General features: G+C 55.7%; 1 protein-coding gene across 1 annotated transcript; it reads left to right on the forward strand.

Moving 5' to 3' along the window:
- Positions 1–1,798: 1,798 nt before the first annotated feature.
- On the forward strand, positions 1,799–26,012 carry TTYH2 (tweety family member 2). Its single transcript, XM_032797204.2, has 13 exons — positions 1,799–1,967; positions 6,900–7,011; positions 10,405–10,625; positions 12,986–13,081; positions 14,229–14,301; positions 15,017–15,086; positions 15,654–15,709; positions 16,239–16,331; positions 16,894–16,986; positions 17,138–17,280; positions 17,965–18,150; positions 19,143–19,221; positions 23,485–26,012. Exons 3-13 carry the CDS (start codon positions 10,426–10,428, stop codon positions 23,563–23,565), a joined length of 1,170 nt encoding a protein of 389 aa, XP_032653095.2. The 5' UTR covers positions 1,799–1,967; positions 6,900–7,011; positions 10,405–10,425; the 3' UTR covers positions 23,566–26,012.

Below are 26,012 nucleotides of genomic sequence, written 5' to 3' on the forward strand. Positions count from 1 at the left end.
CCCCCAACAAACCCCTGTGCATCCAGATCCCCCCCACACCTGAATCCCCCACTGAGCCGCCTGCACTCAGATTGCCTCACACAGAACCGTCTCGCCCCACACCTGGAGCCCCCCACACTAAGCCCCTCCACACCTGGATCCTGTCTTGCTGAGCCTGCCTGCCCACACCTGGCATGGGGGGGTGGGGGCAGGGCTCTGGGTATTTCTGGGGCAGGCCCAGTCCTTGCGTTGTGTCAGGGTTGGGTGCAGCTTCACCGCTGAGTCTGTCCTGGGCAGGAGCTGCAGGGTGATCTCCTACCTCTGTGCAGCAAGTGGCCTGTGCTCCCCAATGCCATGCTGCAGCCTCCACATTTATTTGACAAATAAAATTTGCAGAATTTTAAAATATTGGACACAGAATTTGTAATATTTTGGCACAGAATTCCCTCTGGAGTATGCAATGTAACTGTACCTGTATGCTGTGAGAGGAGATGGGAGAAGTAAAAAGGAAAGGAAAGGACAAGTTAAAAATTACTTAGACAAGGCCTGATGAAACCCATCCTAGAATAGTTGACCTGAGGAGATATCTGAGCCATTAGCGATTATCTCTGCAAACTCATGGAAGATGGGAGAGATTCCAGAGGACTGGAAGAAGGCAAATAGTGCCAATCTATAAGAAGGGGGATAAAGAAAATCCAGGGAATTAGGTCAGTTTAACTTCAGTACCTGGAAAGATAATTGGGCAAATAAGCAATCAATTTACAAACACCTACACGAGAATAAGGTGATAAGTAACAGCATGGATTTGTCAGGAACAAATCATGGCAAACCAACTTGATAGCTTCGTTTGACAGGGTAACAAGTTTTGTGACTAGAGGGGTAGCACTGAGGTGGTATATCTTGGCTTAATTAAGGCTTTGGATACTGTCTTTCATGATCTTCTCATAAACAGACTAGGGAAATGCAGCCTAGATGGAACTACTATAAGGTGGGTGCATAACTGTTGGAAAACCGTTCCCAGAGACTAGTTCTCAGTGGTTCACAGTCAGGCCGGAAGGGCATAACAAGTGGGGTCCCACAGCGATCAGTTCTGGGTCTGGTTCTGTTCAATATTTTCTTCAATGATTTAGATAATGGCGTAGAGCGAACACATATAAAATTTGCAGATAATACCAAGCTGGGAGGGGTTGCAAGGGCTTTGGAGGACAGGATTAAAATTCAAAATGATCTGGACAAACTAGAGAAATGGTCCAAAGTAAATAGGGTGAAATTCAATCAGGACAAATGCAAAGTGCTCCATTTAGGAAGGAACAATCAGTGCACACATACAAAATGGGAAATGACTGCCTAGGAAGGAGAACTCTGGAAAGGGATCTGGGGGTCAGAGTGGATCACAAGCTAAATATGAGTCTACAGTGTAACGCTGTTGCAAAAAAAGCAAACATCCTTCTGGGCTCCTGTATTAGCAGGAGTGTTGTAGAACAGATACAAGAAGTAATTCTTCTGTTCTACTCTGTGCTGATTAGGCCTCAGCTGAACTCGCTGTGGATTGGGAGATGCCTCATGCTTTGGTGCTCTGAAGCGGGGAGGGGTTTCATCAAATGCTGCTCCAGTGGGAGGGGGCTGCGGATTTTCCCAGCGCTGAGTGTGAGCTGGTCGCTGCTGGAGCCCAGCAGATGGTGGTGAGCAGCCCCCTGGCGGCACTGGCCCTTTCTAAGGAGCCTGCAAACCATGGACCTCGGGCGCCTCCTGATCCGTGGTACTTTGTAGCCTGCGTGGAGTGTGCATTGACTCTGGTGTCTCTCCCTTGCTTAGTCCCTGCTGTTCCTGGGGCTGGTGGCTGCTGTCTGCCTTGGCCTCAACCTGCTCTTCCTCACCATCTACGTGATCTGCCTGTGCAGCTGCAAACGAGGCGAGGAGTCGGAGACCAAGCGGCCCAGCTCCTGCTGTGTCACCTGGACGGCTGTGCTGGCTGGCCTCATCTGCTGGTGAGTGCCCCATGGGGTAGGCTAGGGCCTGTGTGACTGCTGCCTTCAGAGCCCAGCTGGCAGGGCTGGGGGGGGACCTTGAAGCCGCTGGCCACCGGAAACATGGCCCAATGGTAAGGCTAGGACTCCTGGGTTCTATTCCGGGCTCTGCTACTGACTTGCTGTGTGCCCTTGGGTTAGTCCCCGACTTCTGTGTGCCCACCTGTCGAGTAGGGGCAAACACCACGTCCTAGGGGATTCCAGCTGAGGTCCTGGCAGGAAAGGCAGGGGACCAGACAAAGTGGACAGCCACCAGCCAGAGGTTCCTGGCCATTCTCAGCATCGCTCGGAGGGAAGGAATTTCTAGTGGGGCGCCTGATGAAAAAGACGCTAGTCACTGAGTGCTTCGCGAGCAGTTGATATTCACAACCCCCCCAGGTGCCCCGATGCCAGAGTGATGGGCAGAACATGGACTGTCTTGCAGCTGGGGAGGCGGCTCTCCAGAGAGAGGAAGGAGCATGCCTGTGGGGGGCGGGGGCTCTGCTCCCGTCCCCCTAGCCCAGCTGCCTTCACAGAGGCTCTCGAGGCGGCTAGCCCCCAAGCCTGAGTTGCTGGGGGAGGAGGAAGAGGCAGGCAGCTTTTTTTTCCCGTCATCCCTGTTGCATGCCCAGGATCCTCCTCTTCACCCCATTGAGCTGCCTCCTGACCCAGGCTTTGTCTCCCGCCTGTCGCTGGATTTGTGGGCCAGCCGCGCATGTGAATCGCTTTGATTAGATTCAGCTCTCAGAGGCTTAAATACCGATTGCTCCTCTCTGGGCATAGGCTCCTTGGTCCGGGGCTGGAGTCTGAGGCTGCATCTTGCCCTGGCCGTCTCCCCTCCCTGCTGTAACGTGGCTCTGGGCCCCGTGTGCACGCGGCCTCCTGGAAGTGCTGGCTAATCCCAGGGGGCAGCGGGGAGTTGGGGTCACAAATCCCAGGCCTGACACAGCTGGCAGCCTTTGGTCACGTGAGACTCAGGGTTAAGTACAGATGGAGGCTGGGTCAGTTAGAAAGGGGGGGCAGAGAGTGGGCCCCGGAGGGGTCCCAGGCAGCTGGGAGAGGCTCTGCTGTCCTGCTGGGGGCAGTGCCGGCCTGGGGTGCTGGCAGAGAGCATCCCTAAGAGTGGCATGGCCTGGCGCTCCCTGCCTCTGCTTGGCATGGCAGGCTTGAGGGGTCAGGAGTGGCATGACTTGGAGGCCAGGGCAGCAGTGAGGGACTGGGGTCTCTAGGGGAGTTAGTGGCTCATCCAGTTCCGGGTCCCGTGTCTGTATCTAAACCTTCCTGGAGCAGGGCGAGGCTCAGGAGCTCCCACAGCCATGCTCTGCCCTGCGAGGCGCCATCTCAGCTCTGCAGCGCTAAGCCCACTGGGCACTTCTGCTCCAGTCTGGTGCTTGGCTCTCTTGCGATGGGCGGGCAGCTGATGCCCGTCTCCTGCTGCCTGGTAGTTGCATGTCCTCACCAGAGGCGTTTTTAAGCCCTCCCCCAGTTTCAGAAGCTTGTAAGAACGTTTGCCAGCAGCCTGGGGTGGCCGATACAAAATCCTGATGGTTCATCGGCCCGTCCTCACCTTGCCACGCAGGTCATGTCTTGGGGGTTAGGCCTGCTCTGTTGCTCTCTGCTTTGCATTGCCGGGAATCCCCTTCTCAGTCCATCCAGGCAGGGCTCCTGCCCCAGGCGGCGGGGGTTCCTGATTGCTTCGGCGTGATCCGCTCCCAAGGGAAGGGAATAAAGAGATTGTTCTTCCCTCGCATTAGACCAGACAGAGAGTTCAGTGTATGGCAATAGACATGCTCTAAAGAAGAAGCAAACACTGCTGATTAGCTCAGCATGCCCTTCCCGTGACTGCCGGCTCCCCCCCACTCTCCAGACCCATTCCACCACTGCTCCATGTGACTCTCAGGGGCTGCTCAGAGAGGAATCAGTGTTTCCTCTTCTCCAGTAACAAGCACATGCTGCCCAACTTCCTCACTCCCCTGGGGCTTCCCAAGAGGCTCGCAAGTGACACGGGTGGCAGCTGTGCACCGCTAAGAGCGCGTCCGGGCTCTGGCATTGTAGATTAGGGTGAAGGCAGTGTTTGTAGCTGGCATCCCCCCCGGTAGCCGTGCCTGTGGCCCCATGGCTCTACTGGTGCTGTGCCACCTGCTCTTGCAAAGTTTGGCTCCACCACAGCTGTCGAGCCCGTGTGCCCAATCCCCTGCCGTTCTGGTGTCGGGCTACCCTGCAGCTGTGCCACTGGGTCCCAATCCCATACCATGGCAGCGCTGGGCCTCTGCCAAGCACAGTACCAGCTGCACCAAAGCTGCAATGCCAGGTGCCCGTTAAGGACGAGGGCAGGACTCAGACTCATTTCACTGGTGAGCAAAGGCAGGATTTGAACCTCTGTCGCGATGGGGGAACGAAATGCTGGGAACACAGTGGGAAGGGTGGTGGTGTTGGAGCACTGCCCGGTGCCTGGAGAGGTCTCGTAGGTGGCGGTTGTAAGCCCCTCCGTCCTTGTGCTTTAGAAGTGCTGGGGGCGGCTGGCGCTGCTCCAGGGGCCTGTGGAGTGCTGTGGCTTGAGGAGGAGGCCGAGCCAGGGCTTTATAGCCCCCCAGAGGCACCCAAACTCACATCCCTGGCTAAGTGGAGCCTCTTTGGAGCAGAGCGCAGCCATTAACAGGCTAATGGGGGGAGCTGGCTGCTCTCCATCATGTTAATTGACAGCTGCACCTGGGAGTGGGGGAGCAGTGAGGCCCTGCTTTCCAGGAGCCGTGCCGCGCACTCACTGCTCCTCCCTTCCAGGGCCTCCCAAGCGCTCGGTCCCAGCAGCCAAGCGTCTGCGCAGAGGGCGTGGGAACCGCCAGGCACGGTGCTGTCAGGGCCCTGTCCTTAGGCCGCGTGCTCCCCGGCTGGGAGCTGCAGCAGCACTTCACCTTGCTCTGCGAGGTTCACCCCATGTGGCGGGCCAGGACCCTGCAAGACAGGTCCGTAGGCCACAAGAACACCCTGCAGTCCCTCTGGGAGGCTCTCAAAACCCTGTAACGACCTAGCAGAAACTCCCTTCGCCTTTCTGGGGCGGGCAAGGTGGAGGCAGGGCTTGAACCCAACTCTCTGGCTGCCCGGTGCTGAGAGAGAGCCCTGCCATCCCGCTCAGGACCCTGCGGGAGGCATGGTGGCTCTGTCAAGGGGCAGGGAGAAGTGTGCACATGATACAGTTGAGCACCTGGGACACGAGCAAAGCCCGTAGACCCCTTCGTCAGTCCGGCTCGGCAGTTGGCACTTAAACCGGGGTGGATGTGGAAGGGACGTTGCTGGGGGTATCTGTGAGGCAGGCAGCAGAGCTGACGTCACTGGAGCTTGAGCGGGTGCCTCTGGCATGGCTCCTGGGCTGTGCAGTGGGTCCCTGAGGCCAGCTGGCTCACAGGGCCAAGGAGGGGCTAGCGGGAGACCCAGCTTTCACTCCTTGTCCCCTCCTGGGGATTAACCAAGGAGCAGGTTTAATCAGAGGCAGCGTTTTCTTTTCTGACAGATTCTCTTAATCTGCTTTGCCAGGCCTTGCGGCCTAAATCTTGCGGCATTTGCAGGGGCTGGCTTCAAATCCAACCTGTGTATCTGGCTTCGAGCTTTGCTAAGCTCCAGCGTGAGCAGAGAATCTCCTCTCACCCACCCGGAGGGGCACCTCTGCCTTCCCCGGGACCCAAATCAGGGGTGTTGGCACTTCCGCCTTTAAGCACCTGGATGCTTGTGCTCAGCCCAGTCTCAGGTATTTCTATGGCTGCTGTCGCTGTAGTCTCTGAGCACCTCCAGTGAATTTATCCTCACAACACACTGGTACAGATGGGAAACTGAGGCACAGAGACCTAGTGAGTTACCCAAGGCCACTTAGCAGGGAATTGAACCACTGGGCCAGGGTGCGCTGGGCAGTGCTGGCAGTTCTGCAGGTGCCCGGTGTCTCATACCCTGCTTCTCGAATGGGGCCTGCTCACTGTGCACAAGTGAGCAAGAGATCTCCTTCTGGTGGCTATGGAAGGGCAGGAGAGAAGCAGGGGCAGGCGATGAGATCGTTGACCGGACTGCGGGCACCGGGCAGCTCCAGGCTGTGCTAAAAGCTATTAATGGCTTTGTTTCGAGGATTGAGTTCGTTTCAAGCCTGGACCCCCTCCAGCCCTTCCCTGCTTTTCCATTCTTGTGAATGACCCCCCGCTTCACAGGAGTCCCAGCTGTGGGGCGAAGGGGAGTTCTGATGGGTGGGGATCTCATTGAGCGGCGCTCCTGCGGGTTGTGGAGGACTCTGGTGACGGTCAAAGCCCTCCCTTCGCAGGGCAGGGTACGGCCAAGGCAGCGACAGGGCAAACCTTATCTCTCCTGCTCAGTGGCCTCTGGGGCCGAGGGCGATTCAGTCCTGATGCTGCTGAACCAAACCCATGGGTGGACAGGGAGAAGCAATGGGATAGCTGCTTGGGAGGCGCATCCCTGTACCTGGCTTCGCGCCATCCCCTTAACGAGCCCTGAGCCACCCTCCTCCTGGTGACTCCCCGTACTGGAGGAGGGCACTGGCCAGGTACAGCCCCATAGCACTCACAGAGACCGTGCTGCCCTGGCGAGCGGTTGGGGGAGTTTCAAGGTCCTGGAGTGAGAGGAGCTCAGAGGCTTCATTCCATTTCCTAGTGGGCTGGTGTCGCTGTCACAGCTGGCATCAGCTGGCCGTGTCGGAGGCCCAGGACGGGCTGCTCCCCCCCAGGAGGCCCGTCCAGCAGGGGTGGGTCACGTCTCTTGCACACACTGAATGTGCTGTAACAGTGCTCAGAGTTCTGCCCTTCATTTGCCTTCCTCTGGCCAGAGCCAGCTGCCCGGGCTAAAGCCGTGCCAGGCCGGCAGTAGGTAACAGCTGTGCCGTTTCCTTCTCCTCTAACCTGCGGTTTCTCTCGTCCATAGTGCTGCAGTCGGCATCGGGTTCTATGGGAACAGCGAGACCAATGATGGGGTGTACCAGCTGATCTATGCCCTCGACAACGCCAATCATACCCTCTCCGGGATTGACACACTGGTAAGGGCCTGCTGGGGTCAGCCACACAGGTGCATCGTGGGATATCCCACCCGCATCCGAAGCATCTGCCATTGGCCATTCTCCCTGGCAAGCGCTGGAGCTGGTGGGTCGGTTGTTGCAGCCTTGGGAGAGCCCAGGACTACCCCTTTGCGTAGCAAGTTGCTTCTCCTGAGTTCCTTAGCTTGAGTAGCCGATACCTGGGGCTGTGGGAGGACGCCAGGCATGTGATTCTAATGTAGAAGAAACCATCACTGGCTTTCAGTCCCCGGCCCTCGGTCTGTTACAGAGCTGGTGAGTATCGTTAACCAAGGCACAGAGTAGGAAAGTGATTTGACCTGGGCCTTGCAACTGAGCCAAAAACAGAACCCAGGAGTCCTAGCTCCCCCCCGCACCACCATCACACACACACACACACTCTAAGTAGTGAACTGTGCCCTCTACTCGTTCTAGCCACAGCATTACTTTACAAGCTGACGCTCTGGCTTTCTCCTGTCTGCCTGGCCATGTTTTCCTTGCTGCATTCACCTTGCCTGCGGGGGTGCTGGGCTCCCAGGATACAATAAGCCAAGGAAATTGGGCCAGAACCTATTGGCCTTCCTGGGAAACTGGCGGTTTTTCCATCCTCGCCCCTGCTCTAAGCTGCTCGGATGATATAATCGGTGGGTCTCTTGGACAGGCCTTGTTTTAAAGAGACAGCTGTGTTCCTCCAGAGATTATGGGGATCAGCTGGCATGTCCGCTGCGGGGGCTGTGCTGGCAGCTCCTTCCTGCAGCTGCTAAGCTGACTGAGAAATTAAACCTCTGAAAAACCAGAGGTTTATCCCAGCGAGACAGGCTAGGCCGAGGCTGCGCTGCCCAGTGGTGGACACTTCTGGAGAGCCACCAGCACCAGGCATGGCAGAGGGGGTAACTCGGAGAACCCTCGTCTTCTCCTCTCCGGCGCTCTGCAGGGGATCCATGGGGCCTGTCCTGCGTCCCTTTCTCTCCTCCCTCTGCACCTGGGTGATGTCATCCACAAACCCTCCTTCAGCTGCCATCTCTGTGCTGATGGCGCACAGATCTGCCCCTGCTCCAGCCTGTCTCCTGGCCAAGCGCAGATCTAGCCCTGTCTCTGACAGCTCCCCAGGGGTGTCTGGCCACCCGCCCAAGCTCAGCATGGCTCTTCAACATCTTTTCCCTGCTACCTCCTGCGTCGATAGATCATGTCTGTCACTCAGGCCCGCACCTGGGTGTCCTCTTCACCTCAGACCCCTCACCAGCGGCTCCCATCCAGCCTGTGTCTAATCTTGCCAGTTCTCCCTGCTTGACGTCCCTGAGCTACGGCCTTGCCTTTCCTGTCCATCCACACAGCGAAAAATCTCACTCCGGCGCTCGCCAGCTTGCATCTCGATCACTGCAGCATCCTTCTCTCTGCCCTTGGCAAACGGTGTCTCGTCCTCGCTCGGCTCCATTCCGAATGCTGCTGCCACGATCCTTTTCCTAGCTTGGCGCTTGGACCGTGGCACCCATCTCTGTGCATCCCTTTGCTGGCCGCCTCTTCTGGCACATCACACAGAACTACCTGTCTCTTGTTCAAAGCCCTTCGCTGCCCGTCACCACCCTCCCTCTCAGGCACTATCAGCCCATGCGTCCAGCCTTTGGCATCCCCTTGCGTTTTCAAACCAGCCCCTTTGTGCTTTCTCCCACGCTGCCCCTGGTGCTTCGGAGAAGCTCCCTGAGACCATCCACAAAGCTCTCTCTTTATCCTCCTTCCTCGCCCTCCTCGGAACACCCCCTTGCTTGGAGGCCGGTGGGAAAACTTGGCAATGGCTCCAGAGCCGGTGAGCTGAGCGCACCATACATCCTGCTGACCAGTACTGGCTCCCTGTGCTCCCCGCTCTTGTGTCTGGATCCACCTGTTGTCTTTTGTCTCGTATTCAATCCCCGCCTCAGACAGCTTTCACTCCGTCTCTCGGACCTGTTCGTACAGCACCTAGCGCAGCGGGTCCTGACGCTACAGCCGTGCACGGAATAGTCTGTCCTGATGCCTGGCGAGGCTGGGAAGGGTCTGCACATCTGCCCGGCAGACTCACCGCTCACAAGGAGTGCAGCGGTGGGGATTGTGGGGCAGAGCTGGGGGGTGGGGAAGGCAGGAGAGACCGGCAGGAGGCAGGGTGAAGGAGCAAGGTCACGTGGAGATGGCAGCCGGCTCTGGCCCCGCCGGAGCTGCAGGTTTCTTTCAGAGCTGGAAGCAGCATCGCAGTCAGCTGAGTGACTTTATCTAGGTCAGACCCCAGCTGCAGAACGGCTCCTCCATGGCACCGTGTCACTAGATGCCAAGCTGGGAGGTTTTCCTGCAGAGGGGGCTGCTCCCTAAAGGCTGCATCCCCCAAGGCGCAGGCAGCAGGCTGCTCCACCCCCAGGAGCAGGTGTGCCAGCTGTGGCCTCTGCCCTGGCTTGGGGGAACCCCATGACGCGACCAACCAGACCTTTCCTCTCCTTGCCCACACCGTCTGGTCTCGCCCACACCGAGCTGTCTGTAAAATCTCCTGCTGTCATGCCAGCGCTCGTGGTAGTGACCTGGGCACTGGCAGTTTTGCCACCGGGGCAACTCGATCTGCCATGGGTCGGGTTGGTCAGCGTGGGGGAAATGTCTGGACGAGGAGCCCCGTTGTTCCCAGGGAGCACTGAGGAAAGCAGAGCGCAGAGCTCTGGCCCTGCTGAGGGCCCCGGGCTGCAGTGATCGATCCGCTGCCCCTTGGTGAGGCCTTTACAGAGCTAATGCAAGGGCTGGATTTAAACCTGCAAATACTCCTGCGACCCCGCTTTGGGGGGTGAAGAGGATCCTACAAACAGCCCCTGAAGTGCCACTGGCTGGAAACAAGGGTCCCCTCTGCCCTTTACGGACATCCAGCTGAGTTCCTCGCTAGCATGGGGCAGCCTCTAGCACTGCCAGGCTGGTGCTGTTGGCAGCCCTGCCCACACTCCCTGTGCCCCTGCATGGCACTCTCCCCTTTCTGCCGGGCTACTCCATGATGGGGTGGGAGCTGCCTCCGTGGGGAGCTGCTGTTTGTCTGCGGAGCTGGCCTGGCCGTGTGCAGCGCAGTCTTGGTGACAGGGCTGGGGAGGCAGAGAAGCAGATGCTCTGGTATGAGTCACGCTCAGAGCCCATTCCCAAGGACTCGCCCTGCAGGTCCCTGGGGCTGTGTGACCCCATCCGTGGATCAGGGAGAACCCGCCCCATTGGGAAGAGCTCTGCTCCTGTTGCTCATCGGCAGCTTGTTGATTCGCTATCGGAGCACGGCCCGCCGAGGTGGGCATTGCTCCCGCGGGGTGTGTCCTGCAGGGGGTACCTTGGGGCAGCACACGGGCTGCCGGGGTCAGCTCACTGTTCCTGCTCCTCTCCCCTGGGCAGGTCTCGGGCACCACGGTACAGATGAAGGTGGGGCTGGAGCAGCACCTGGCTCGGCTGAATGAGATCTTCGCCGCGCGGAGCGACTACGTGCAGACCCTGAAGTTCCTGCAGCAAATGGCCGGCAACATCCTCCTGCAGCTCTCAGGGCTGCCGGTCTGGCAGGACGTGAGCGTTGACCTGACGGCTGTGGCCGGCCAGGTGGGCTATGTGGAATATTACAGGTGAGGCAGGGGCAGGGATTGGGGTCTGCACTGCACTGCTGGGCCAGGCCAGCACGGCACAGAGGGGCTGGGTAGGGGAGGAGTCCAGAGCCGCGCCAGGGTAAATTCCTGTCCAGTGCTCTGGCTGGTTGCTGCAGTGATGACCCTGCTGAATTGGGGGCTCTGCCGATTGGATTTCACCATCCTATTGCAAACATGGCAGGGAAGGGGCTTGGGGGTGCGGGGAGGGAGTATTGGGGGGAGGGGCAGGAGCGCCCCAGCCAAATGGTGCAGACGCCGGAGCTGTGAGTGCAGCCCTCTGCAGCGTGCGCCCCGCTGCGCTGGAGTCAAGGATTTTAATTGGCTCCTTTGGCTCTGGAGAGATTCTAATGAGCAGAAACGGGCTGACTTTTCCCTCCCCTGCAGGATTAACAAACCAGAATGAAAGCGGAGTGCCCATTGGGCTCCTGTGCCTCAGGGGAGAGCGAGCCAGACACACGGTGTGCTCCCCATGCGCCGGCTCTCCCGCTAGCTCCCCACAGATCCGGCCTGCGCCCCACGAGGGCTGCTGCAGCATATCTGCCAACCCCACTTCGCCTGGTGTCGGGAACTGGCTGCGTCCAGGGGTTGTAATTGGCATCTATTCACCGCGCCCCATGGAGCTCAGCCCCTTCGCTGCCCAGCGCTCGGGTCATATTCAGCGATGTAGCGTCTGACCCGGGGAACAGAGAGTTTAGGCTTAACCCTGAGGGGGAGGTGCCCCCAGCTCTGAGCTAGTCTGTCTCCCGCGGGGGACAGCAAAGGAAACCCCATCCCCTGGGGGTCTAACATGGGGAGCTGTCCTGGCCTGGCTCCTGGGGTGCTGGACTTGATAGGACTAAATGCGCCTCCATCTCCGCCCATGTGGGCAGTGTGACGATGTGGTTCTGGCGGGACCCAACTGAGAGTGCCAAATCAGGACCAATTGCTCAAACAGGGCAGTCACAGCCCAAGGCTGGGGTTTTTCCACCTCTAAGGCAAACCAAACCAGCCAGACAAAAGACTTCGGTGTCACCCCTCTGGCTAACCGCAAGTCACACAAGCAATTTCCTTAGACACTCCAGTCTCCCAGTATCACCACCAGTCCCACACGTCCTGGGGATGAATGGTTATAAAAACCAACACCCCAGTAAAAGAAAAAGGTTCTCTCGATCCCAAAGGACCAAGCCCCAGACCCAGGTCACTTTACACATCAGATCTTACCCACAAATCACGCTGTTGCCAATCCTTTAGAATCTAAAATCTAAAGGTTTATTCATAAAAGGAAAAAGATAGAGGTGAGAGCTAGAATTGGTTAAACTGAATCAATTACATACAGTAATGGCAAAGTCCTTAGTTCAGGCTTGTAGCAGTGATGAAGTAAACTGCAGGTTTAAATCCAGTCTCTGGAGAACATCCCCCGCTGGGATGGGTCATCAGTCCTTTGTGCAGAGCTTCAGATTGTGGCAAAGTCCCTCCAGAGGTAAGAAGCAGGATTGAAGACAAAATGGAGATGAGGCCTTCGCCTTATATAGACTTTTCCAGGTGTAAGAACACTCCTTTGTTCCTACTGTGGAAAGTTACAGCAAAATGGAGTTTGCAGTCACATGGGCCAGTTTCTGCTCACTCCAGTGAGTCACAGGGCGTATCCGCCTTCTCTCGATGGGTCAATTGTGTAGTTGATGGTCCTTAATGGGCCATCAAGCAGGCTAAACAGAGCTGACACCAGCCTGTCTGGGACTTTTTCCAGTAACACAGAACAAGTTTGAAATACAGACAATACACAGCCAATATTCATAACTTCAACTACAGAAATGATACAGACATACAGACAGCATAATCATAACCAGTAACCCATAACCTGGTCTTAGACACCTTATATGACCCCCTTTACATAGGATTTGGTGCCACTACAGAACCTTGGTTGCAACCCATGTTCTATATGGTCCCAGTTTATATCAATAACGTCACAGGCAGCCTGTACACCTGTCCTGCCCGAGCCAGTGCCGTCCCATCTGCCTCTGTGGCAGGGGGGAAGCCCTTGCTCAGAAACCACTTCAAGCCTCTGCCATCATGGCTGTGTGATGGGCACAATGGAAGAGCAGCTGGGTCAGGGCTGCGGGTGCACATCTGCTGCCATCGAGGGGAGAGGCTGAGATCCAGCTGTGCAGCCAGAGACGGTAGGGCTCCCGCCATCCCCACCCTGAGCATACAAACAGCCAGACTGGGTCAGGCCAGGGTCCATTTCACGCCATCTCCCTGCAGCTGCAGCTCCTGTGCTGGCCTCTGGGGTAGATGGCCCTCCAGGGATGTGACTGGTTGCAGGACTCTGACAGCCTTTCCCCTTCCTCCCCCGGGCCCAGGTGGCTCTCCTACCTCCTGCTCTTCATCCTCGACCTGATCATCTGCCTCATCGCCTGCTTGGGGCTGGCCAAGCGCTCCAGGTGCCTCCTCACCACGTGAGTACCCACCTCTGCCCCACTGTCTGGCGGGGGGTGGGCACTGCCCATCCAGCCCCACCCTCCTGTGCTGCGCCGAGGCTGCTGCTATCTTTGGGAGGGGAGATGGGGACCTGCCCCTTCCCCAGGCCTGGAACTGGCCCTGCGCCTGTCTCCTTTGGGTTGGCACAGGGGCCCTGACGCACCTGCAGGATGGACGGTGCTGCAGCCCTGAGAGCCCTGCTCTGCCCAGGGGTCAGCTCCCACCCCCGAGCAGCAGGACAGGTCCGTTCTGGTCAGTGCTCGATAATAGACGCACCCCCCTTCCCAGACTGGATTGTTACAGTGCTGCAGTTCCCAGCGCTCCCTATCAGAGCCCCGCCTGGGACAGGAGAGCAGGCAGGATGGATCCCTGCAGCGCAGCAGCTCGAGCTGGAAACAGGATAAAGCCAGAACCCGACTGCAGCGCTTGTTGTTAATTCAGCTGTCGAACAGGCTGGTGTTGAGGGAGGTTGGTCCTTGGGGACACTTGCTGGCCGGCCAGGGGACGGGGAAAAGGCCAGGCAGGCAGCTGGCCATTGCCCTCAATCCCGTAGCGTGGGCGCTCTCCCTGCATGGCTCCAGCACCCTGTGGGCTCCTCTGCAGCCATTGCAAGCCCAGCCCCGAGGAGACCAGCTGTTGCCACTGGCCCAGTCCTGGCACATGGGACCCGGCAGGCCCCAGGGGTCGCCCTGGCCAGCAGGGGTTGGCAGCTTGCTGGGTGCTAGGAGTTATGATGGGCCAAGGGCCCGGCCAGCAGCCATTGTGCATCATAGCCTGGAACTGCAAGGGAGAGGTGGGGTGCGCCAGCAGCAGGAGGGCAGAGGGTCAAAGTTCCTGACCTCTGAACCCTTACGGGCCCCATGCCTTCTCTCAGTGGCAAATGATGGGTTTCCTGTCCCCACGTTGGACCATCTGGCTGCACAGGGCGCCCCTTGGGGCCCGTTTGCATCACTCCTTAGTTGCTCACGTAAGCATGCAAGACCCCGATGCAGCTTGGTATGATGGGGACTCAGAGCAGTGACTCTCCCAAGGTCATTGGTGAGTCAGTGGCAGAGGCCCAGCCCGTGGTCTATCCAGCTGAGATCTTGGGTCCCCATAACAGAGTTTTCTCCCTTTCTCCCATAGGATGTTGTGCTGCGGTCTGGTGACGCTCATTCTCAGCTGGGCCTCCCTGGCTGTGGACACCTCTGCGGCTGTGGTGAGTGAGAAGGAATAGAGCGGTTGGCTGCTGAAGTCCGGCTGTCTGTCTGTCCTCACTGTGTGTGCTGAAAAGCAGGTGTTAGCAGGAGTAGTTCAAGGCCTGGATCCCATTAGGACACCAAGCAGCTGCTGCCCACTCCCTGAGGAAGGAAGCAGCTCTTGCTGATAGCTGGGCATGCAGCTGCCAAGTCCCCGGCTCTCTCCTGTGCTTCAAGCAGGCGCGGCGATGACCACGGTGGTGCAGGGACACGGCGTCTGGTGCATCGGTTTCTCCCCACTCAGGAACCGGCCCCTGCTCTGCTCTGGGGATGGGGGGGGGTCTAGTCCTGCCGTGCCTGGGACTAAATGCAAGATCCCAAGGGTGGTGGTAGCAGAAAGGGGCGCTCCCCCCTCAGGCTGGGCACCGTGCGGGAGAGGCTGCACGAGGTGGTCCTGGAGCACAGGTGTAAATAGCCCCCAGCTCTTGGTGGTTTGGAGAGGCCAGAGGAATCGGGCTGGTGCGGGGCATGGGGAGACCTGCTTAGGGGACAGACGCTATAAAACTCTGCCTCCACCATCTGTTAAAATGGGCCCAGTTTTGTGTGTGGTGGAGCTGATGTGGCAGGGGCAGCTCCTAGCAATGTGCTCCCCCAGCTGTTGTTTCCACCCCCCAGCCTGGGTTCTTTCTGAGAGGCCGGGCAGTGCTGTGAACATGTGTTCTCTGCTTGTTGCAGGGCACCAGTGACTTCTGCGTCGCCCCAGACAAGTTCATCATGAACCTAACTCGGGGCGATCTCAGTGCAGGTGATGGAATCGTCTCTCTTGTGCGTAGCGCTTAGACATGGGCCCAGTGTGCCTGGCGGGGTGCAGCTCTGGCGCCTGCTGGGATGCCAGTGGGTGGACGAGTGGGGCAAGAGGCAGGGCCGTGTAACTTGCAGCGATCAGGGATTCCTTGAGGGCTAACCTCAGCCCTAGTGTAAGCAGAGGCAGCTCTATCCAGCTACGCCAGATTGGTGCAAGTTACGCTGCGTTGTTGCTCGCGTCCCCACCTGAAGTGGAACTGAAACTAACGGGCACATTGCAGCATGACTTGGCCCAGTGCTGTCCATGGCAGACAGCCACCAGCAGAGCCACCCATCCCCATCTCGTTCAGGCCACTCGGGAGAGGCGAATGGTTCTCTTGGCAAAGGCTCCTGTGCAGAGACGCTACTTTCCCTGCTCCCGTGCCGTGGGGCCTGGTACCCTGTTGGTGCTGGGGTGGGTTGTTGGGAAGGCTGGAGGGATCTCTCTGGCTTGGGTGAGAGATGCCCACGAGGGGTGGGCCACATGTCACCCTGGTTTCCAATGTCTCCCCTTGTGCTTGCATTGCAGACGTGGTTCACTACTACCTGTACTGCAGCCAGAACCTGAGCAACCCCTTCCAGCAGGTACGGAGCCCCCCAGCCCCTCCTGCAGCGCAGCCCTAGTGCCTTCTCCCCAGAGGCCAGCGCTGGAAAGAAACCCAGCCCATGTCTGGGTGTCCCCCTTGCAGGGTCTGCGGGGTGTGGGACTAGAGGGACTGACTCTGCCTAGGATGGGGGACCAGAGTGGAGAAGGGCTTGGTGAGGAGCCCAGTGTCTCTTATGGGAGTTGGGGCAGGAATGTGGCTCCCGATACCCCGTATCCCAGTGCCCCCTGCATTGCCAGCACCAACTGCAGCCACAGGGCAAGTCCACGTAGGTGCCTTGGGGTGAAAAAATCGAGGCATCAAGCTCTCTCTCAGGCTTGTTCTGCAGGTCCCAGGCCCAGAACGGGCATAGCTGGCACTGGCTGGATTTTCCTCTCCAGGGTTACAATGCCCAGCTTGGCCTTTGGGTCTCGACAGCATGGGGACAGTGGGGAGGTTGCTCTTCCTGCCCTCCTGCAGGTGGCATGGGCAGTGCCATATAGAGCTAGGTGTTGTTTTCTGCCATGCAGGCCCTGACCATCTACCAGCGCTCGCTCACCACCATGCAGATTCAGATCCAGGGCCTAATGCAGTTTGCGGTGCTCCTCTTCCCCACGGCCGAGGTAAGGGCAGTCAGATCTGGGGCAGCGGTGCCTCGCTGGGGAGGAGAGGCTGCTCCGGGCTTCCTCATACAGGGAACCAAACCCCATCCCATTCCCTCTGCACAGCTGTGCATGCCACCTGTCTTGTGTGCCCAGCGCTGAGCCCACAGTGTGCCTGGCTGCCCTCTTCCCCACCACTCTGCAAGACGGGCACGGCTCCTCCTGGGCAGAGAGCCGGGGAGGGGAGCTGGGGTGCAGAGGGAAGTGGGGGGGAATGAAGGAGGCGTTCTAGCCCCACCCTAAATCCTGCACCCAAGGCCAGAACGGTTCAGCAGTGTCTGGAATGCACAAGACGTTGGGGATGAAAGTTCAGCTGTGGCCAGGGCAGGGGGATTATCTCCCAAAGCTCCATACATGCCACGTCCCCAGCTGCTGCGTTTAGGGGAGAAGCAGAGCTCCCCCGACCCGTCCTGCCTCCATTCCCCCACACGCCAGCCCTGCCTGTGCTGCCAGCTCCTCCAGCTGCCCTGTTTGCCTAGCTGGCTTCAGTGCCCCTGCCTTGCCCCTCCTCTCTCGGCTGCAGAAAGACCTGCTTGGGATCCAGCAGCTGCTGAACTCCTCTGAGACCAGCCTGCACCAGCTGACAGCCATGCTGGACTGCCGGGGCCTGCACAAGGTGGGTGGGGTGTCTCTGCCAGGGCATCGGGGGCGGGGGAGCTTTCCCTCCTGTGACGTGGCTCACCCTGGGGCTGGCACCACACCACCTACCAGCCCAGTGGGAGCACAGGGGGGAAGGAGCAAGACGGTGTGGTCTGTCCCCACTGCAGGATTACCTGGATGGGCTGATGGGCGTCTGCTACGACGGGGTGGAGGGTTTGCTCTATCTGGCCTTGTTCTCCCTGCTGGCAGCCATATCCTTCTCCACTCTCATCTGTGCCACGCCGCGGGCCTGGAAGCACTTTGCCGACAGGTGGGTCCAGTGCTGGGATCGCACTGCCAGTGCCCGCTCGAGGCAGAAGGTGGGAGTCGTTTAGCTCCCCGCTGGTCTGGGGAGCTGGGCTATAATGGTGCATGTGGCCGGCCAGGTACCGCCCGGGAGTATGTGCCCAGGCTCGGTGCCATGGACAGCTGCCTCCCTCCTTGCCCTAGGAGCTGGCTGTCTGAACCGCCTTTCCCTGGCACACTGGCTGCCTCTGGCTCCTGGTGGATCCTGGGGAGCGTCGCAGCCAAGCCCTGAGCCTGGACCCTGAATGCTTCAGGCAGTGGCAGTACCGAGTCATGGTCCTTGGCTGGTCCCTTCCTCCAAAGCCATGGCATCCAGTTCCTATGGGTTTGCCCTGTGCCAGCTCTCCCAGCCCCAGGGCCCTGCCTTCCCCAGTGAGGTAGGGGGGTGGTGGGAGGAGGGCAAGTTGGAGGGAAGGTGGGAGGGGGATGGCAGGTTAGAGGGTCCTGTTCACCACAGAGCAGGCACAAGGCTGGACGAGCTGGGCCCGGGTTCAGACTCCACGGCTGTGGTCTTCTCACAGCGCCTGTGGTGAGATTGCCCAGGGAGAGGCCCCTTTACCGTCCCCGGGGGCTGCCCCACTGGGCCGGCCGTGCTCCCGACGTCATCAGCGGGTGACTAAAGGGTCGCGCTGCCCCTCCTTCTTTCCAGGGATCGAGATTACGACGACATCAACGAGGAAGATCCCTTCAACCCGCAGGCCCGTCGCATCGCCACCCACAACCCCACCCGCGGGCAGCTCCGCAGCTTCTGCAGCTACAGCAGCAGTCTGGGCAGCCAGGCCAGCCTGCACCCGCCAGCACAGACCATCTCCAATGCCCCGGTGTCTGAGTACATGTAAGGCTGCTCCATCCTCAACACCCCATCCCCTCCTCGCCCGCTGGGGAACCCCTCAGGGGTGCTGGGCCAGCTCCTGCCACTGCAGGCCGGGTGCTCGTGGTCTGGCCTGCAGCTCTCTGAGCTGTGAAAACAGCACGCTCAGGAACTCCACAGGTAGAGGCACCAGGGATGCTGCTTGGAGAGGCCTCAGAGGGTCATTGGGGAGGCTTAGAACGGATCTTTAAGGCATCAACAGACAGAAGCAACCCACGCCCCCCCCCGGGGGGTGGGGAGGAATATACAGCTCTCCAGCTCAGAAGGGTGAAAGCCATGTGTTCAGATCGGGTGTGAAGAGGAAGAAGGCTTGTGGGAAAGATTGGTGCAGCCTTCTCACCTCTCCACCCCTCCTTCACTGTGTCTCGCTTCACTGCTGACTTCTCCCTGGGGGAAGGCTCTGCGCTTGGGGTGTTGTCCTGGGGCACGGAACTACTGCTTGAGAGGGGTGGGTTCTGTGCCCCACTTGGCTGTTAAGTCCCCGTCCTTGGGAAAGTCACTTCACCTTGTTGGCCCAGTTGTCCCCTCAGTAGGAGAGAGAGGACTGACAGGAGGTGGGGTGTCAGTGTGTAAAGCTGTCTCTGACCATGGGGTGCACGGTGCTAGAAAACCGCAAGCTATTAATACTCCCCACAACCACCCATGAGTGCGGAAGACGTTTTCAACCCCATTGTTTCTCTGCTTTACAGCCCCCTGCCTCCCTCCTCTGGGCCAGTCCAGTGTTTGTAGAGGGCTCTGGAGTGTCCCAGATCCCCTTTGCATAGGGGTGCAGTATCCTACTCCATGCCTGTCCTCCGACCCAATGAGAGAGGGAATTGGCACACCCTCCCCCTGGTGCCACTAATGACGAGAGCCCTGGGAAACCGGGTCCATTCAGCAGACTTGTCCTTCTGGGGTGGTGCTCGGTCAACATGGGGTCTCCATCTCTGAAGGGCTGTTACTCCATCTCCCCACAGGAACCAGACTGCGCTCTTCGGTGGAAACCCGCGCTACGAAAATGTCCCATTGATTGGAAGAGGCTCTCCTCCCCCTACGGTACGATGGGCATCTGAAGCCAAGTCGTTTTTATAATAGGGCCTCTTTGCTTTCTCAGCTTTTATTATTTTAATTGTGTTGCTAAGTGATGGGGAATCCTTCCACTTCATCAGAAACCAAAGGGCTTAGTTTGCTGAGCTAGTGACAATGGCTTGTGAACAGTTCTTCTTCCAGCCCCTCTTGCTCTTGGGCGTTAAGGGACGTACCCTATCCTTTGAACACGGCACCTCTGGCAGTGCTAATCCGAGGCCAGGAATCAGCGCTTTCAGAAATGTAATGCCGTGACAGGAAGTCCCGCCTTTTGGACTTGGAGGTGGAACTTCTTGATACGCCCTTGAGCAAGAGGGAGAAAATGGCTCATGAAAAAGCAGGTGACATTCCCCACAGCTCTCCAGCTACATCACCGAGACATCACATGGCTTTGTTTTATTGCATCTTGTCATGACCTTCTGCTTGGTGCCATATTTAAAAACAAATGCGTCCGTATCTAACTCGTTAACCAATTTCTTCTCCAATCTGCACTGTTGTTTGTTTCTCTTTTTAAAGGGGGTGGAGGGGAGCATGTGTCCTAAACATTTCAGAAGACAAACTCACGTTTTGCTTCATTTGCTTTGGTTCTGGTCTTTTTATTTTTTTTATGTTTCTCCCAAGATTTTTTTAAAATGTTTTCACTGTAACCAAAACCTGTCTGCACTTACCCGAGTGTTTGGCTTAATGTTCTTTAAAAACATCTTGCCTGCTAACGTTTGCTTTGTTTTTGCATCAACTATTTTGGAGCTATGTTGCCCATCAAGAGTAAGTTTGACGTCTTTTTCTTTTGTGTTTTGGGATGGTCATTTTGTTCCCCTAATAACGTCCATCGTTTTAGCTGTCCTGTCTTCCATTTCGTATGTTTTCTTTGTATGTGTTTTGCTTTCATTGAAACAGAAATGGGAAATCATTGACAGTAAGCGCTCTGGAGCCAAACCCAGGGGTTCTGTTTATCCCAGCACCAGTCCAAATCCTGAATCCACCTGGATTGTGTGGAGGGCTCCCAGATTCTCTGAATCCGTCAGAGTTCTTCAATACACCCTCCTTGTGCTCCTGCGTCAGGAAGGGAAACTAACTAGGACCAGGGACTGAAACTGATCAGGGGGCTGTTTGGAAAAATTCCATCAAAATGCCCTTTCCACAGAAAAGGGGGATGTTTTCCCCCTAATACTGCTTCCACCTCTCTCTGCCTTAATAGTCTCTTCCCTGCCCTGTCTGAGTGAAATATGACCGGAAGCCAGGATGAGTGTTGACCCCAGCTGGAGTAAATCTAGCTGGAGGAGGTGGCAGTAACGCTGGGAAGGAATTTTTAAGAAAATAATTCAAGTATCTGATCCTCTTTGCCCAGCTAATATTCCTCAGAGCTGCTCCTCACCAGCTGCTTCGGAGAATGAACATGCTGTGCCAGGGTGATGCCCCTTGCATCGAGCTACAGCCTCTGTTGGTGGAATTGCTCAGCCATTAGTGCTCTAGATAACATGGGAGATCTGACACCTTCCCAGAGCAGCTTGCAATTAGCTGTGAGAGCACTTTGTACTAAGCAGTGTCAGTTTAGGTGTAAGGGCTTCCTGTTAATGGCTGAAATGCAGGCTTGTCGTTCAGCTCTGCCCAGAGAGGTCCCAGCCAGCCCTACCCAGTCAGATGGCTCTTGTAATGGCCACCACTGCCCCCAGGAGGCGTGGGACCCCACAGCATGCCCTTGGGCGGGCATGCCCAGGGGCCCAGAATGCCTTCACCTGACCCTGTTGCAGAGGCTGCTGTGCAGTGGTTTATTGGGGGGTTGCAAATGGGGACTTGGCTGAGACCTGCTGAACTCATCTGACCCTCAAAGCCTGACTCAAGGATTTGAACCCAGACCTCCAGAGCGCAGGTGCCTTTCAGTGGTTGCTAGAAATCATTAAGCTCCAACCTTGATAGCAGCATCATTCATTATTTCTTCCGTGCATTGGTTGCTCCCCACCCCCCAGAAGACGATGGGCATTGTCCATGAAATCCTGTTAGACACCTCCGTCTCTGGCTGTAATCCCCTCGGGCGGGTGTCATCTAGCCTAGGGCTAGGCACTAGGCCGTTGTGGCCAGCTCATGCCCCTCCTGGCTCTTTGCCATCCTTGTACTGAGCAGTCTTATTGAAATCCCCAAGGAAGGGTTTTTAAGCTTTTGAGTTCCAAAATAACAACTTCTGAATAATCTTCCCTAATGCCTTGGCTTGGTGGGGACTTTTTTCCCTCCCCTTCCCCCCTTTTAAACTAAATGCCTGGAGAGAATTTCCTTTTGCATTGTTGTTGGGATGGGAATTTCTTGAGGCTCTGTCTGCTCTAGCCTCTCCCTTCAAATCTCCCACCCTTGCACCTGCCCCAGGACAACCAGCCCCAGTCCCCCTGGTTCTCGGAGCAACGCTCATGTCCTACTGCAGAGTTAGCTCAGGCAAGCGACGCCCAGCATCTTCAGGGCCTGTGGGGTATCGCATCGTTCTTTGTGCTAAGACATTCTGATTCATTCAGTGAATTGTGGGAGAATTTGTCTGTCCTGGGCAAACCGGGGGAATTGTGGGAAGGCACTGGAAGACTATAAGCACTTGAATGACTTGGCCTGTGTCCATACTGCAAAGTGGGCAGGTGACCAGTACGGGGTTTAGTTTGTAGCCCCAGATGAGCCAGCTAGCCCGGGTTGGAAGCACCACTGAACTTGGGGTCAGTGAGTTGTGTGTGTGGATGGGAGAGGGGCAATGCCTGAGTAAGAGCCTGTTAGTGCTACAGTGAAGACAGACCTAGGCTGTGTCTAGGATTATTCAGAGCAGGGTTAGCTGTCCATGCTCCCACTGATGGAGCTGTCGGTGCTAGTCTGGTGGCGAGTGTGAAGCAGGCTACTGCAGATGCAGCCTTCCATTACCTTTTCTCACTGCCTGTCTCATCCTACGGGAACTGGAATTGGGACCGTTAATCTCCATTTACTAATAATTCAACAGAAGGTCAGCCAGCAAACTTGTGTCCTATAGAGAGAGTCCTGTGAGCCGTGGCATCCTCACACCATCTCTGGCGTGTCTCTGTGCATTCCTCTCCCTCAGTGCCCCACTCCGTGAATGGCGTGCACACTTTGTGCGTCGCATTTGTGCCTTTTCCCTCTGCACGTGCAGTGTGCTCTGCTCCGGGGGGCAGCCCAGCATGGCACGGTTCTTTGCAAGGAGGAGTCATCCCAGCAGGCGTACCCCTTTTCCCTCCAACTTGCCACTGTCCAAACTGTATTTGGTAGACATGAAAACCAAGCACTGATACGTGTTGCCATAGTCAGGGCAGAATTACTGTAATGAATGACGGTTCCTCAATTTTTCAATCACAAAGGCCTTTGTACTCATCATTAAAATCCCATCACCTCCGCTCAGTTAGTATGTGAACCTAAAAGGAACATTTGGATACACTGGGGCTGCTTGGTTCTATCATAATAAAATAAAAGTAGAATAGAATACTTTAAAATCAATTCCTCCTCCATTTAGGTGTGAGCCACTTAAATCAGCTGCTCCTTGTCCCTCCTAGGCAGTCGAAATATCAAATGAAGCAGGGGCACAGACCCACTAATTACTAAGGGACTGCTGGGTGGCTTAGACCCCACACCCATCCGCTGTTGGGTCTGTTAGGGTTTCTTATGGCTTAAAAAACTGAAGGGAAAGTGTTGGAGTTTTTAAATTAGGGTTTAGAATTTCCCCTGCTGTATTTACAGTCTCGTTTCTGAGCTGGGGCCTGCAAATCAGAAAAGAAATGTGAATAATCTCATTTTGCTGTCCCAGCAGAGTGAAAGAAACGCTAGAATTGGTGTAAAATTAGATAATTAAGACACAAATAAAATAATCTCTTGTTTTACAGATAACACTTTAGATTTCACTTCACCAGGGTAGGGAACTTGCCCATAAATAGGATCAAATTTCTCTTACTCACGGGATCTTGACCGATAAATAAAGGACTAACTCAAAAATTAAAACGCAGAGACTTCCACAAATCCACTTGGGACTTCACTGTTGCTGTTGATTTCACGTGGAAGTTGCCCAGATATTATGATGATGGGTGGCAGAATAAAACCCTCAGATAGATAGGTTTGCAATTGAAGCCTCCTTTTTTACTGACTTGGGGTCTTAAACAGACATTTCCAAGTTCAGCAGCAAAGCTTCTACTACTGAGTGGCTCACCTGATTACATATCATAGACAGAACATATTTCCTAATCTCCCTCTTCTCCTCCACAGTACTCGCCCAGCATGCGAGCCACATATCTTTCTGTCAATGATGAGCATCTAAGACATTACGGCAACGAATTCCCAGCCTAATGCGTGCTCTCCCTGAGCAACTTACAAGAGATGAAAACACGAACAGCTTTTCTGCAATGGAAACCAAAGGCAACTGGAAAGCGCATGAAACAAAAAGGCCTCTTGCTGGAGAAGAGAAGGGACAGGAGCTGACAAGATCTGGAGCTGGTTCTGGCTGAAGGACAAATTACAGGTCAAAAGCTGATGATTGCTAGAAGCCCAGAGCATGTTCCGTGTGCTCTGCAGACCCCTCCTGTATCATCTGGCAGCTTTTGCTCACATTTAGTCTTCCTCTCTGAAGAGCACATGGGACAATGCCCACAGCCTCCGTTCTCCAAACTAACCTCCCTCACGCCCTTTGCTTGAAACCTGGTTTCCCTCTCTTCACCCATCCCCAGCATGGAGCAGGGATTCCAGCTGGCTTGTGATACAACAGGCTAGGTGCTGCCACCTCTCTGCCTCCCCGGCCTGCAGGGCTGGATGCGGCTCGCTGCCATTTCTAGCATGGCAGCCGCTGTCAATTTGAAGACTGAAGCAGCTTTGTGCATAGAGGTGGGTTCCTCTTGCTTCCTATTTGCACCAACTTGGGGTTATTTTATGTCATTGGAGGGCCTTTGGTGGGCTCCCTTTGATAAGTAGTTAGGTGTGAATAACAAGACCAGTGCACTGTCCAAATACACAGAACACAGGCACATCCACTGTTTGGTATCGTGCACAACCACCTTGCAAATTGGGGAGATGCTCCTCACTCCTGCAGCAACGCAATACCAACCACTAGTGATTCCAGCTTCCTTTTAAGGGTCCCAGCGGGTGGGCTTGCACCCTGCTGTCGTGTGTTGGCATCCTCCCCACACTCTCTGTAGCACCTGTTTGGTATTTACGGTACCAGACCTACACACTTCTCCTCACCTGTCTTGCGGTCCCTTTGCTACTGGAATACACCAGGATGGTCTCAGGTATTAGAGACTTTAGAATAATTATTTGTCCTTGTATTATTTTTTGCTGGTATCTTTTTTTCACCAGTAGTTTTATCAACTATCCAAAGAACAGACACACGCAGCACACTTTTTTGCCTTTTTTAGAAGGATATTTTTGGTTTTGCATGGTTTTTATATAAAAATCTTTTGCGGGTCTTGTAACTTTTTTTTTGGGCACTGATTTTTGTTCCTAGGGGCTGGCTAAAAAACAATAATATTTTAGAAAATATTTTAATCCAAACCCGGAGATAATTTTAAGAATCATGTGAGAGGCTGCATCTCATTCAAGCCCTTTTCTCCTGCCACTCAGCGTGGAGGATGGCAGCCACTTTTGTTCCATCGTGTGATGGGAGGTGGCAGCTCTGCGACTCCGTCCCCACAGCCATTGAAATGGTGTTAGCAGCAAGCAGTAGGTGGCACTTCTTTTGATTATGAGCAGTGTGGATGTTGCTGAGCTAAACAGTGCTATAGACTAAACCCAACAGAGGGGTCTCAAGAAAACTCCTCTGTTCACACTGATCAGAGAAACCTGTTAGCTACAATAGTCTTGTAACACGGATGTTGCCAACACTATCTTCTCTTAGTGTAGACAATACCTCAGTTACCTCCTCTCCCTTCCGTAATCAAAGAAAATACAGGTTCACCCTTTGCCATCCTCCTCCCGTCTCCTTTGGGGCAGGAGAGAATACCTAGTCAGCAACGGTGGGTGAGAACTAATTTCTGGATTCAGAGGATTAAAAGACCCAGATGGAAAGAGATTTTTTTACCCACTTGATCCATTTAGGTGTCCGTCCTCTTCCCGTGGTTAAATACAGCCCTAGCATAAGCATTTTAGCTCCATCTGAAATCAATGAAGTTGCTTCTGCTTGCACCAGAACTGAATTTGAACCATGGTTCCTCCTAAGCTGTGGTGCTGCACCCCCTACAAGCCTGTGCTCTCAAAAAGGGAGAAAAGCCAGCCTGCAGCCACCTCTTCAGAACAGAGCAATTGGTCCACGGTTCATTCTACCGAAGCACAAAAAACCAGAGAAACTCTCAGCCCTGAATCATGCCAGGTTGGTTGGATGGCATTGGCCCAGCCTGCTCTGCTGATGCTGAGCTATCCTTCCACGTTCATTTTTGCTCTTCTCAGCCTAATGCTGTGGTTGCGATGCTAAAACTGAACAGGCTCCTCCTCCTCAACTGTGCGGAGCTGCCCTCCCAGGCATGCAGAGACCTCTTGGAGGTTTTATAACCTGTGTCTTTTAAAGATAACTGTACAGATCATGCACCATAAAATTGTTTGTACGTCCATGTTACGCGTGACTAGCTCTAGGGTATGGTTGAAAATCTTCATTTTTGCTTTTAATGTTTCAGTGTAACAGTACTGGTAGAAGAGCTGTTTTTAAATGCATGTGAATTAACCTCATTCTGGGCTCCTTGGAGGAACTGGGAGTCCTGCTTGATTTGTATGTACCCTCCAGGAAGGAGACAATAAAAATTTGGACTAAA

The sequence above is a fragment of the Chelonoidis abingdonii genome, chromosome 13 (assembly GCF_003597395.2).
Source record: "Chelonoidis abingdonii isolate Lonesome George chromosome 13, CheloAbing_2.0, whole genome shotgun sequence".
Taxonomy (NCBI): domain Eukaryota; kingdom Metazoa; phylum Chordata; order Testudines; family Testudinidae; genus Chelonoidis; species Chelonoidis abingdonii.

What these genes read in the sequence shown, in the direction of transcription:
- TTYH2 (XM_032797204.2), top strand. Translation starts at nt 10,426, where the DNA reads ATGAAGGTGGGGCTGGAGCAGCACCTGGCTCGGCTGAATGAGATCTTC. An exon ending in TCCTCTTCCCCACGGCCGAG is followed by an intron (nt 16,332 to 16,893) that starts GTAAGGGCAGTC and finishes TCTCGGCTGCAG; the next exon opens with AAAGACCTGCTTGGGATCCA. An exon ending in GCCCCGGTGTCTGAGTACAT is followed by an intron (nt 18,151 to 19,142) that starts GTAAGGCTGCTC and finishes ATCTCCCCACAG; the next exon opens with GAACCAGACTGCGCTCTTCG.